General features: G+C 37.6%; 1 protein-coding gene across 2 annotated transcripts in view; it reads left to right on the plus strand.

The window, feature by feature from the left end:
• Positions 1-11,793: 11,793 nt before the first annotated feature.
• Positions 11,794-14,738, plus strand: part of TRIM42 (tripartite motif containing 42) — a 54,185-nt gene continuing 51,240 nt past the window's right edge. For both annotated transcript variants that reach the window (XR_007951929.1, XM_051985650.1), the window contains exon 1: positions 11,794-12,234. Coding sequence is in view for 1 of the 2 variants with exons in the window: in XM_051985650.1 (XP_051841610.1) it covers positions 11,855-12,234 (380 nt within the window). In the remaining variant the exon portion in view is untranslated. The remainder of the gene's footprint in view (positions 12,235-14,738) is intronic.

Raw genomic sequence — 14,738 nt, forward strand, 5'->3', positions numbered from 1 at the left:
CTTTTTATTTTTCTTTGAGAAATTAACATCATGGCCAAAATTCCCCTGCAAATATTCTGTGCATGAGGCCGTGACTGTAAGTGGCTATGATACTATTTAGACTTTAAAATTCCCTTAGAATGCATAAAATCTGGTATCTTGAAGGTTGATGTGGCATTGGCCCTCAGGACATTCTCACAATTGTCAATGTTGTCAGTGGCCAAAAGCATTCTTTAATTCTCCTGCCATCATTGTTTTCTTTTGGGGAAAAGGAAAATTGGGTTTTACTTAGATGAAGATGATCATCAGTTTAAGAAATTCTTGGATAATAGAAACAGCAGTAGATTAAAAGCTAAGTTTTGTGGGATCTGCTCAGATATTCTCACTTGGGGCTTTCGAACCACATGGTCAGAACCTAGGCACTAAACTTCTCAAAATGTCAGATTCTCTTTTTATTAAATAAAGAGGTTGGTCTTTAGATGAAACTGATTGGTACTGATTAGTGGAAGCATTAATACCAGGCAAAGAAATTTACAGTTTATTTAATCATCAATAAGGAGCCATTAAACACTGTCGAGCAGAAGAGTAATCTTATTATATCTTTGAATTAAAAAACATATTATTCTGTCAGCAGTATAAAGAATGGATTTCAGAAATCAAAAAGAGAATAATATAGGACAGCCTTGTAAGAAACTGATGCAGCAATCCAAGTAGAAGATAATGAAAGCCATGGCAAGATATTGGTACCAGTTGTTAGACAGCATTAAACACCAGACAAAGAAAGTTAAACTTTATTTAATAATCAATAAGGAGCCATTAAAGATTGTTAAGCAGTGAAGTAACATTATATCTCTGGATTAAAAAACAGATTATTCTATCAGCAATTTAAAGAATGGATTTCAGAAATCAAGAAGCGAATGATATGGGACAGCCTTGTAAGTAGCTGATGCAAAATCCAAGCCATGGCAAGAGAGGATCTATTGCAATAAAGGTCTAGAAATAATGCAAGTGACAATTGTTGCAGAGATGGACTTTATAAATTATTAAGTATTAGAATTAAGGGAGCAGGAAGACTCATTGATAACTCTAAAGTTTCAAACATAAGTAAGAGAGCAATCATCAAGTAGCCATCAGTCATGCAAATCTTCTCAGAGACAATAAGTGAATTCTGAGATCCAGAAGTTAAGAACATTTGGTTCCCTCTAAATCTAGTTCAGGTATATTCCTAGAATGATCAGGCTCCTATTGAAATAGCATCTGAGTGAATTTTTGGCTTCAAAAAGACTGAGCTCAATGAAGCAGAATATGGACAATGCAATAGCAAGAGCCCTAGAATCAAAGGACCTGGGTTCAAATTCAGGTTTTACCGTGTGATCTTGGAGCTGCCATTTAGCTTGTCTGGGCCACAGTTTCCTCATTTGTAAAGTGAAGTAGTTGAACCATATTATTTCTAACTCTCTTCTAGCTATGTTTCTTTGCATGCTCCATGCTATCTACAGCCAAGCTAGAGGCGCTACCCAAATACCCTGGTATTTGGCCTTAAGGTAGCCTTAATTTGGGAAGTCAAGAATAATTCCTGGGTATAAAGGGAAGATGAGGAATAATAATGAGGAAGAGGAGGAGAGAATGGGTTCTCAGGAGGTAGTGGGTAGCCTCTTATTTACAGTCTTCAAAAATGACTTCTTATTGGGTATGTTGTAGATGTAAAGAACTGAATAAATGGGTTCTGACATCTCTGTATATTTGTTGTTTTTTTCTTATTTGTGTATTGACTTTCCAATGAGGGGAGAAGCCATGTTTTCTTTCTCATGTCTTTTCTAGTACTTAGCACAGTATGAGCATGTAGTGAATTTTGAGGAATACCCTGCTGCATGAATGATGATATCTTGGTTTAGGGATAAGAAATCTATGTGGTTTTTTTCTGATTCTTCGTAGTATTTTGTTCAGACCTTTCCTAAGATTTCATGTTTTATTCTGCATCATGGCTGTCATAAATTGGTCTGTGTATTGCATCCTCATTGCTAGTTCAATAAGGGCCAGGGCTGACTCCAGGGCTGGTATTCTTTCCATTGTGCCATCTAGTTATCCCATAACTGTCTTTTAATTTGTGTTCATATATCCAACTTTATTTCTCCCTAAGTCATAGACAGTCTAGTGAAGCTTACATACCCCTTTCAGGTAAAAAGAAAAATTTAATCATAATTGAAGGAAATGATAATTAACAATTAATGAAAATAAAGATTTATTTCTCCAACAAAGTTCACAGATCCCCTAAAGTCTATCTATGAAATCATTGCAGTAGGCCCATGGACCCCAATTTAAGAATTCCGGCTCTAAGTCATCCTCTACAGAGCTATTGACTTAATATTGTTTTATTCCATTTCTGTTTTCTCTTTTTTATTAAAGCTTTTTATTTTCAAAACATATGCATAGATAATTTTCAAAATCTTGCAAAATCTTGTGTTCCAAAAATTTTTCCTTCCCTTACTCAAACCCCTTTCCTAGGCAGCAAGTAATTCAACATATGTTAAACATGTGCAGTTCTTCTGTACATATTTCCACAAATATTATGCTGCACAAGAAAAATCAGATCAAAATGGGAAAATCTAAGAAAGAAAACAAAATGTAAGCAAACAACAACAAAAAAAGATGAAAATACTGTTGTGATCCACACTCAGTTTCCACAGTCCTCTCTCTAGGTGTAAAGGACTCTCATCATCACAAGATTATTGGAACTGGTCTGAATCACCTCACTGTTGAAGAGAGCCACATCCATCAGAACTGATCATTTTATAATCTTGTTGCCGTGTACAATGATCTCCTGGTTCTGCTCACTTCACTTAGCATTAGTTCCTGTAAATCTCTCCAGGCCTCTCTGAAATCATCCTGCTTATTGTTTCTTATAGTACAATAATATTCCGTAACATTCATACGCTATCTTCAGCCATTCTCCAATTGATGGGCATCCACTCTTTGACTTAATATTCTTAAGACACAAGTTTAACCAGATTAATCCCCACTCAAGAGGCTTCAGAGGCTCCATATTGTCTCCAAAATGAAACCAAAAAATTCTCTAGTTGGATATTTACAGACTTCACCTATCTTTTTAGGACTATTTTACACATTACTCTCTTTTGCTTATTTTGCATTACAGTCAAACTAATTTAATTATCATGTTAGAATAACCCACGTCATTCCATCTCTTGAGTGTTTGGGCACAGGTGTCTCCAATACCTGGAATGGACTCCCTACTTCTTTGATCTACTCTGAGGCATCATAGACATAGATGAATAAATACAAGATATATACGAAGTAAATATAAAGTAACTTGGGGGGTTTTGTGGAAAGAATATTAGGGATGTGTGTGTATGTGAGAGAGAGAGAGAGAGACAGAGAGACAGAGATGAGAGACAGAAAGAGAGAGACAGAGAAAAACAGAGAGACAGAGAGACAGAGGTGAGAGACAGAAAGAGAAAGACAGAGAGACAGACAGAGAGAGGGAGAGAAACAGAGAGAGAGAGAGAGAGAGAGAGAGAGAGAGAGAGAGACAAAGAGAGACAGAGAGACAGAGACAGACAGACAGACAGACAGTCAGACAGACAGAGAGAGACAGAGAGAGAGAGAGAGAGAGAGAGAGAGAGAGAGAGAGAGAGAGAGAGAGAAGGCTTCATGTAGGAAGTGACATTTGATGTCCCCAACTACAATATTTATTAAGCATCTAAGTGGTATAATGGATAAAACAAAACACCTAGCATCAAGAGGAATTCACCTACTTACTCAGATACTTACTACCTATATATGTAAGCTCCTCAAGATCAGAAGCTATTTTGTTTTTGTCTTTGTAAAGCTCTGGCACAGTGAGTGGCTATCAATAGTGTTTAATAAATACATTTTGGATTGAATGGAATAAAATCAAATTATTTATGTTTAGTGTCCAGCTCTAGCTCTAGGCTTAATAATATGGTGTGCTCTTAATAAATGGATTCTAAAATGTTGACCGTTGAATAGATTGCTTTCCCATTCTTTTTTCACGCAGTTTCAGAATGACTCTTGCTGAAGAGAAAGAGGAGAAACCTAGAAGTCTGCCATGACATCCCTACATCTAATCATGTCTGACATTTCTGAAGGCCAGGTTGATCAAATAATGACTCAGAAATACTGACCACTATTCAAGTTCATTTTGTCAAACTTTACAATATCCATTTTCTAGGAACAGGAGCACTTTCAGAGGCAAATATCATTCAGGAGCTCTGATCTAACTAATAAATTTAAAATGGAAACATAATAGAAAATCACAGTTTAAGAGCTAGAAGGGATTTATAGTAAGAGCTTATCCAGCCCAAATCATTATTTACTAGGAAGCTAAGTGCTACAATGGATAAAACACAATACCTGGCATCAGGAAGAGTTCAAATTCAATCTCAGATATTTATTACTTGTGTGATCCCAAGAAAGTCATTTAATCTGCACTTGCCTCAGTTTCCTCACCTTAATAAAATAAAATAAAAACAACTCTATCACCATCTCGTAGGATTGATGTGAAGAAAACTAGGATAACATTCGTAAAATGCTTTGAAAATCATAATGAGCTATACAAATACTAGTTACTTTATAGATGAGGAAATTGAGGCTCAGAGAGGTTAAGTAATTTATCAAAATTAGAAGGCTATTCAGTAGAAGTATTGAGTTTGGAAAGTTAGTCCTCCATTTCAGATTCCATGCTCTTTCCACTGTATTTGTCCACTTAATTGGCTGCCTAACTTCTTTTATTTATGCAGCTGTATTTAAATGAGCTCTTTCAAGTACCTTTGAAACAAAATCTCAGGACTGATGAGTTTTCTTGCAATCCCAAGACTGTAGTAGGAAATGATGCTCTGAATAAGGAGAATGGTGGTTCTTTGTTGTGTAATTAAAACTTGAAAGATCCCTGGAAATATGAGCATAACCTGGAATTAATGCATATGAAGTAGGCTGTTGCTAACTTGGTTTAATTAGTAAGAAGTTACTTTTGGTGTTGACTCAAAAATAATTAACTTTTGAAAAATGAATGGATATGAAATTGAAAGCACAATGTGAAGGTGAATAGAATGAAGTTCAGGAAATGGGTGGCAATCCACACAAAACTGGTAGTACAATAAGTAAAAAAGCTTTAAGCAGTACTATTCTTATTAGTCATTGCAAATAATGATAGCTTACATTTTGTTGGGCTTTGAGATTTATAAAGTGCTTTTCTCACACCAATCTTGTGAAATAAGTAGCACATGTAGAATGCTAATTTTAAATCAGGAGATCTATGTTTAAATACCAGTGCAGTTGTTTATCATCTATGTGACCATGGAAAAAACATTTCCTTTCTCCAAGTCTCACATTGTTCTATAAAATGAGGATTTTGGACAAGATAATGATGGTGGCCTATATGCATATTATACTTTAAAGTGTGAGAACTACTTTACATACATTATCTCATTTGATCTCTTCAATAATCCTGTGAAGTAAGTGACATGTATTAAGCACAGGGAAAGAATTACAAGCCAGATCCAAATGGAGTGGTCATTCAACTCCTGCTTGAAGACGTCTTATGATAGGGAAAATCATTGCCTCCTTAGAAAGACCATTGCATTGTTAAATACTTCTGATTTTAAGAAAAGGTTCCCCCCCACTTCCTTCTGGAAATTTACATATATTTATATATTATATTATATATTTATATGATATAAGTACTACTGATGAGGGTACTGAGAGTATTCCCTTTTTCTGTAAATACTCCTAACCACTTAACTAGCTACTAGAAGAGGATGTTAACAAAGAGGAGTATGTACCCTAATGAAGGAATATAGAATGAGCTCCATGATTTGTTGTTCAGTCATGTCTGACTCAACACCATGGTATTTTCTTGGCAAAAATACTGGAGTGGTTTGCCCTTTCCTTCTCCAGTGCATCCCTATTTTGCAGATGAAGAATTGAGGGAAATAAAAGTTAAATGATTTGCCCAGGGACATATAAGTAGCAAGTGCCTGAGGACGATTTTGAACTCAAATCTTGCGGACTCTGAGACTGGCATTCCATCCATTGTGCCACCTTGATGCCCTATCCAATTATATTCTCGTATCTGCTTCTGCATTCAGTCTGTTGCAATTTGGCATTTTGGTTGAAGTATATGAAGAAAATCTAGCCTCATACAGACCTATGTAGTTGGAAAAGGGTAGAACATTTTAAAAAGGCAAATAACATCTTGGTGTTATGAAAATAGTTTTGACCCCGCAAACAATCCAAAAGGATCTTAGGAACCTGCCAGGCTCTGCAGACCACTCTTTAAGATCTGCAATATAATAATAAGAGTGAGCCTAAAAGAAAGAAAGGCATCTGTTGGAGAGACACCAGTTAGGTGATTCCAATCTCAGAAGGAAAAAATTTCTTTCTATGCTTTGTTTCTTTCCCATTTGTGGGATGAGGGAGATAAAGCCCTCACTGAAGTTGCTCAGTTGTAGGGTTAGTGATTGATTCAGGAGCATAGGAGAAGCATAAACTGAGGGGCACTTTGTTTTTCAGTTATTTCAGTCACATCTAACTCTCTGTGATCCCAGTTGGAGTTTTCTCAGCAAAGATACTGGAGTGTTTTGCCATTTCCTTTTCTAAATCACTTTACAGACAAGGGCACTGAGGCAAACAGTGTTAAGTAACTTGACCTGAGGTTCGCTAAGTATTTGGAACACTTACTTAGGCTGGGTCCCTCCCACAGAATCCTCTCTTCTCCTCCTCCTGAACCCCTCTCCCCAAACTTACACTAGCTACCGAAATCCCACTAGATCAATGAATGTGAATAACAGAAACTTCAAAAATGGGCTGGAAAATAAGAAATCCAGGCCTGGAGTGCCAGCAGTAATAATATACAATCCACATATGCAGGATCCCCTTTGTCCATTTTAGTCCAGCTGTGGAGTCCACCTCCAGGCTAGCTCAGCCTCTGGAAGGAAGGGCTCAGCAAGGCTCCCTCTCCCTATCCCTCTTAATCTAGTAATTATGGCATCAGTGACTGAAAACCTCTGTGAGGAAGGGATTATAAAGAACCATTGTGGCAAATCGTGGCAAGGCTTAGTGGTTTCCAAAATTCTCGAAATGTACATTAACTCAGGCTAATCAATTTTCCCCCATCTTAAATAAATTCTAAATGAGCTATGTATCTGTGAGCCTCTGACAGGAGGGACTACTTTCCTGACATCATGTAAATGTGCGATCAGGGAGATTTAAAGGCTTTCAAATGTAGCACAGCTTAAAATCTAGACTTGTAAAGTGTCAATAAATGACATTTCAGATGTCTTGTAAACAAAACAAAGTTCATTTCTGCCCCTTGTTTACACAGAACTGAATGTGAGGGGCTCTTCCAGCTCAAGAGCACTTGACTCAGAATGGGATATGCAAAATATTTGACGATGATAAATTAGGGACCTTTGAGGAAACCATTTTCAGAAAATGCTATATTAATTTGTCTTATAGAATGCAGTGAGTGGAGAATTGAGACAGTTAATCAGTAGATCTGGAGTTTCATTTTTGATTGGGCACTGGATAGCTTGAGACAAATAACATCACCTTTGAGGATCTCATTTCTTTAAAAAGATTAAGATCTTCAAGATTCTTTTAAATCTTAGTTCCTAAAATTCTATATTGCATCTATTGGCAAGGAATAAGATACATATTCCTTCTAATTCTGGGATTCTATGAATTGATGAGGCAGATTCCCTGCACCATAGTGTTGGGCATCTTGGGAAATTTCTTTATTCTCCATATTTATCACATCCTAGATTCTTTTTTGATGCATTCATCTTCCATTGTTATTTCATTTACAGAAGCAAATATGAAGATGGAAAAATTACCCCACCAAGATCTGTCCCTTGTAAAGAGAAATAATCAATTTCAACAAATATGTACTATTTTTTCAGATAATTGTAATAGGACTGATGCAAGATGAAAATGAAATAAGATTCTTGCCTCAAGGAGTTTAATAGAGATATGAATGAAGAATGTGAAAATAATTGTAATATATAATGATGATACATGATAAGTACAAACCAAATTGATTTTATGAGCAGGGAGGAGTCCAAAAGAAGGGTGATCATCATTATTGATTGTTGGGATAGTTTGATAGGAGATGTACAAACATTTGAGCAAGGCCTTAAGGAACAGGTAAGATTTCAATAGTCAGAAACGGATTGGAGTAGGGAAGGCTATAGATGGATGGTGGGCATAGAAGACATAAAATATGAGCAAAGTAATGGAAAGTACAATGCAGGACATAGAGAAATGGCAATTTAAATTTAAATTAAATGACAAGTTAAATTTAAATTAAATAGAAGAGTTTAACTCTAGTAGTATAACGGGAATAAGATAAGGATAGAAATCTTGTGTGTCATTCAACTATAGCAAGAGTTTTGAACACCAAATCAAAAAATTTTAGATATATTTGATAAATGATAGTGAGTTACAAAAGTTTTGAACAGAAAAACTACATAATAGATATGAAAAGCTATATTGTCGATAAAATAAGATTATGATACCACAAATTCCATTTCCATTACAAAATGGGCTATTCGGGCAGCCAGAGTCATATGTTGCTGCAGTTACTTGACAATTCATTTGATATCACTATTTGCCTACAAAATTAGGATATTAATAATAGTATCTCTATCACAAAATTGTGGTGAGGATCAAATGAGATAAAATATACAAATCTTTTCAAACCTAAAAGAGCAATAAATTTGCTAGTTATTATAATCATATAAGCATTGGGAGAATAAAGTGGTAAGTTGTAGAATTAAAGAGAGCTTTGAGGAGATCTAGTTTCCTAGATCAGTTTCACATATAGTTTGATGTGAGATGTGCCAACATTTGAGCAAGGCCCTAAGGAACAGGCAAGATTTGAACAGTCAGAGGGTACATAGATATATAAGAATATAAAATAAGGATAACAGACATTTATTATTATAAATCTAATTTCATAACCCTCATATTTAGTTACAAGACCCATATGAGGTTGTAAAACACAGTTTAAGAAGCTAGGGACTAGATGACCTCTGATTTTTAACTTTGAAATATGGGGTTCTGTAATCCTGAAACTAGATCTTCCCAAAGCACTCTCTGATTCTCTAACCTACTACTTTATTTCCCCAAGATATAATAGGCATCCTATACAACCCTACAAAGAAAACCAGAACATTCCACAGAAATGAGTCTCAAGGTAAGGTATAGGTGTTTAAGTACACTTCCACTCTAGGAAATTTTTTATCTTCATAGAGAAGCTGCCACAATGTTAGCCTAAATACTGACAGGTTTTATTTAAAGTATATTTTACTCCATTGTTATTTAAAAGAACTTCTTCTAAGAGGAAAACCTGAAAAATGCACCTTTTGCTTAGCATTGTGATATTCATACATCACAAATAAAAGTCATGAATTAACTAATGTTCACCAGGTCTGGAAGTTCTCCATGGAATGACATCAACATTTTTTTCCATTTAAAAAATTTTATAAAAGTTTTTCTTTTATTCAAAATATATGCAAAGATAGTTTTCAACATTCATTCTTACAAAACCTTGTGTTCCAAATTTTTCTCCTTTTGTCCTCCCTCCCTACTCTTCCCCTAGACAGTAAGTAATCCAATATAGGTTAAGCATGTGCAGTTCTTCTAAACATAGTTCCACATTTGTTATGATGCGCAAGAAAATTGTATCAAAAGGAAAAAATGAGGAAAAAAACAAGCAAGCAAACAACAAAAAAAGGAGAAAATACTATGCTTTAATCCGCATTCAGTCTCCATAGTTCTTTCTCTAGATGGCTCTTTTCATCACAAGTCTATTAGAATATGACACCAACATTTTCATCAATATCAATTTTATCCAAACTGGAAACATTTGGAGAGCTTTCATCTTGCCAGAATCAACAGACACAATATGATGGAGATGGCTGATTTTTCAGGTAGGTGTGACTGATTCTATGGCTTGGAGTTCTGGTTGCTTTTTGCAAAGGCTTTTTGAGAGCGTCTAAAAGTATCACACAGATCATTCCTTCCAGGATCATATCGCTGACACTGAGGTTTCCCATTTATTCACTTGAACCTTTTTTTTTAAGTATTGGCTCAATAGTTTAATGAATCTATATTTCTATAGAATAAAAATAATTAGAGGTTCCTTATATTTTCAATTCATATGATATTAGATTCAGAGACCTCATTCCAGTGAAAAGATTCTTAGCTTAGTGTCCACAGACTGACCCAGATTTGAATGAGTCCATGAACTTGGAAGTTTTAATAGTTTGACAACTATTTCAATAGTGTTTCATTTTATAACCCTGTGCATTTTGCTTCATGAATTTAAAAACATGATTCTGAGATGGGCTTCATGGGCTTTACAGATTGCCAGAGGGGTCCATGACACAAACAAGGTTAAGAATCCCAGATCTACATTATATACTTCAACAATACTATATGATGATCAATTCTGATGGACGTGGCCATCTTCAACACTGAGATGAACCAAATCAGTTCCAATAGAGCAGTAATGAACTGAACCAGCTACACCCAGCGAAAGAATGCTGGGAGATGACTATGAACCACTTCATAGAATTCTCAATCCCTCTGTTTTTGTCTGCCTGAATTTTTTATTTCCTTCACAGGCTAATTGTACACTATTTCCAAGTCCGATTCTTTTTTGTACAGCAAAATAACTATGGACATGTATACATATATTGTATTTAACTTATACTTTAAGATACTTAACATGTATTGGTCAACCTGCCATCTGGAGGAGGGGGTGGGGGGAAGGAGGGGAAAAGTTGGAACAAAAGGTGTGGTAATTGTCAATGCTGAAAAATTACCCATGCATATAACTCGTAAATAAAAAGCTATTAAAATAAAATAAAAAAGAATCCCAGATCTACAGATCTATACTTTAGGAAAATAACTTTGGCAACTCGATGGAAATTTCATTTTCTTCTTTTGCATCATGAGGCAACAACATGATTGCAAAGGCACCTTGTGGCTTCTTCTACGATGTATTTACTGCTAGAAGTGTGATGACCACTTGTCTAAAATGTTGAAAAGAGAATTCCTATTCAAGTAAGAGTTTGACCAAATCAGAGGCTCTTCACTTAGTGTAACTAACTTTTAGATATATGTGTATATATAAATATACATATATACACCCAAAAAACCATACATACAAACATATATACATATTTATACAAATACATAATTATATATGCACATGTGTGTATACATAAGTATATACAAATATATATATGCACATATGTAAATTACATGCATAATTATATATATATAATTATTTTCACACACACAAATAAAATAAAAAAGAAAGAATTCCTGATCTAGTCCAAACGCCTTCCCTTTACTGATGAGGTAACTGAGGTCCAGGGAACTGAAATGACTGGCCCATGATTACCAGGAACTAGGCACCCTCCGTGCGATGTGACTCTGCACATGGGGAGTCTAGACTTTCAGGTCACTAAGCCCTAGGTCCCGATTGCCCCCCATGGCATCCAGAGCTACTTAACCTGAGGAGGAGTTAACAGAGCCAGCCTCTTCCATTTGCACCCTACATGGTGAGAGCAAAAGGTCCCCGGGGGTTTTGTTCCCTGCAGCCCCACTAAGCATGTCTGGTCCTGTGGGGAGGATGTACCTGCAGCCCCACTACCCATGTCTGGCCCTGTGGGGAGGATGTACCTGCAACCCCACAGAGGGGTGAAAGAGGGGAGAGGGGGATTGTGACATAAGCAATGAACTCAGTCTTACCCAGTACATGCCAGGCTGTGCCTGGGCACCCCAGCCCGTAACAGCTGGCACCAAAGGCACAGAGAGTGCTGCCAGGATGGCCTCTGCCATGGGGGGACGCTATGAACCACGCGTGGAAGTCACCAACCAGGTGTGGTCCTCGGAGGAGCCGGTGTGCTTCTGCTCCCCGTGCTGCCCATGGTACCGAGGCCTGCCCAGGCCGTGCATGTGCCTCTGCATGAGATTCCTTCTCACCACAGAACGGAACTGCACCTGCTTCCCCTGCCCGTACGACGACGACGGGACCTGCCAGTGCTGCCACTGCACCTGCTCCGACACGCCCAACTGCCACTGCTGCTGCTGCTCCTGCGCCAACGACCCCGTCTGCAAGTGCTGCTGTGTGTGTCCCCGCAGCCGCTCCTCCTGCCACTACTATGAGTCCCGCTGCTGCTACCAGAGATCTTTCCCTCCCATCAAGTAAGTACCCGGACCCCGGCCTAATTGCAGGCGGCCTCCGGAGCCATCTGTCCTGGTGTTTAACCTTTGCTTTGGAAACGCTGAGTTCCAAATTCTCTCTCCCTCCCTCCTTCCCCTTCCATTGAGAAGGCAGACGTGAAGTTGTGCAAGACTTTTCAGGATCGGTTTCATAAACAACTTCCCTTCCATGACTTCCCCCGGCCTTAGAAAGCATGACATTTCCCTCCTGCTCTCTCCTGGGCAAATGCATCACTCTTCCAAGTCAGTCTCTCTCCTCTAAGGACCGCTCGGCTTCCTTCCCCTCTAGGAAGTCTCCCTAGACCATCCCGGCCTGCTCTGTTCTTCCTTGGAGACTTAGACTTTCAAGTCAGAAAAGACCTTAAAGGTCAATGGAATCTCTCATTTTACATATGGGGAAACTGAGGCCCAGGAAGGTTGAAGTGACTTGCCCAAGATTATGCAAAAAAGCAGAGCAATCAAACCCAAACCCCTCTAGTGGGCTGCAAATTTCACAGGATCATCAAATTGAGAAGTTTAAGGGGCTTTAAATGTCAAGTTATCTAATCTCATCTCACAGATGAGAAAGAGGAAGCCCAGAGAAGCTACTGTACTTGCCCAAAGTAACACAGTAGTCACCTAATCAAGACTTGAATCCAGGCCCTCTGATTCCAAACATATTGGAATTTTTGTCTTATCTTACCAATGGCATCCATAATATACATATACATATATATATATATATATATGTATATATACTGTCATCTTGTAATGTTTTGTTTTTGTATATTTATATTTTGTCTCTCCAGCCAAAACATAGAATGTGCTCTAAGGCAAGCTTAATGCCTTAGATTTCTTGTGTTTTCTATAGCACTTAGACAATGTCTGGCATGCCAAAAGTATTCAATTAAATAGTCATAACTTTAATGTTTCTATTTGAAAATTAAGTCTCTCCTGCTTTGTGACATCAAAGCAAATCATTAGACTCAACAAAATTGCTGGGAGCAGTTAGTGCCAGAGGAACAATGTTCAAAATGCTTTGAGATACATTCCAGAGTGGCCAAAATGTGCATTTCAAAAGCTTTTAAAAGATCTTAGAGACATAAAGCTCTAAATGTAGACGAGAGAGCCCTGCACAGATGATCTGGGTGTGCTTACAACTCATGACACTGACACTGGTCAACATACTTCTCTAAGCTCCAGTTCCCTCATCGTCAAAACAAGAAGGTTGAACTAGATGTGAACTAGATGAATCCTAAGGTTCTATTATGTCCACCTTCCTAATGGCACTACCGACTCAACTTCCCCACCATTTCCCCACTCCTCCTCCCACAGACTTTGTGTGATTCTCACCAAGCCAGTAAAAAGAAGGGGGTGATCAATCCTTTTCCACCTGCCCCCGTCATGTTCACTTAACATGACAAATCTCCTCGCCTCACACGATTTCAACCCTTTCCATTCCTTCATTCACAGTACTAGGGAATGGAGTCAACACTGTTTAGCTCTGTAGAGGGAGGAAGCAAAAATTCTGCATGTCTACCCTTTTTCCTCATTCAAGGTCTTCCCAAGAAGGGGAGAAAGACCGGGGAAGACTATCCCCTTGCGACTGATTCATTTATGCAACTTCCTGAGCCCATCTGGCAATTATTTTCTGAATAAACATTAAAGACACTTATGTAGGAGAATTGTGTCTTAAATAATTGATCCCCAAACCACCTGCAGCGTTTCTAGCATTAGGGTAGGATTTGATTTTTAATGTATTAAGGATACTAACAAGCAACTTTGGAGAACATCTAATTGTGTTAAGGGCACAAATCTTCATCTCAATTTTAAACTGCTTGGGATTACCCATCATACCTAGTTCCATGGGTTGAAGCTTCTCTACAACATGAAGGATAAAGGCAGGAGTTCATAGGTGTAGGATTTCTAAGAGTTCAGTTGCTTCTTTTCACAGTATGGGTGGCTGTCTATGAGATGTGATTTGAGGAACAGAAGAGAAGTAGCTCCCTCTGAGGCTACTTCAATGGGTAGAATTCAGAATCCTCTTTTAAAATGCAAACACCTTGGTTGGGGGGAGAGAAGAACAGTCAAATGTAGGTAATAAATCATAAAAAAAAAGTTAGAAAAAGAAAAAACCTAGAATTTATCAGGCTATTTTCCCTTTAATAGAAGGGCATGACCAGTTTTGAAACCCCATCAGTCTACCACTAAAAACAGAAATAAAGGCACATCAAGGCTATTATAGATAAACTACCTTCTTCATGTTTCAAGATCGTGCTGAGGATTTGAAATTCAGGCTCCCTGATTACTGACAGAGCTGAGTAAATTGTTCTTCAGAATGGTCAGAGATTAATGTTTCCGTGTACCCTTTGAGTGATAAAAACAATGAATTCCCAAGTGGATATTCTATCTTTTGCCTGTTTTCTGGTGGCTATTGATTAATCTGACTAATGTTGGGAGGCTGTAGGCATATGACAAAGATACCTCCTAGAGAAGTGTTCTCAGGA

Source organism: Antechinus flavipes, chromosome 3 (genome assembly GCF_016432865.1).
Source record: "Antechinus flavipes isolate AdamAnt ecotype Samford, QLD, Australia chromosome 3, AdamAnt_v2, whole genome shotgun sequence".
NCBI classification, from domain to species: Eukaryota; Metazoa; Chordata; class Mammalia; order Dasyuromorphia; family Dasyuridae; genus Antechinus; species Antechinus flavipes.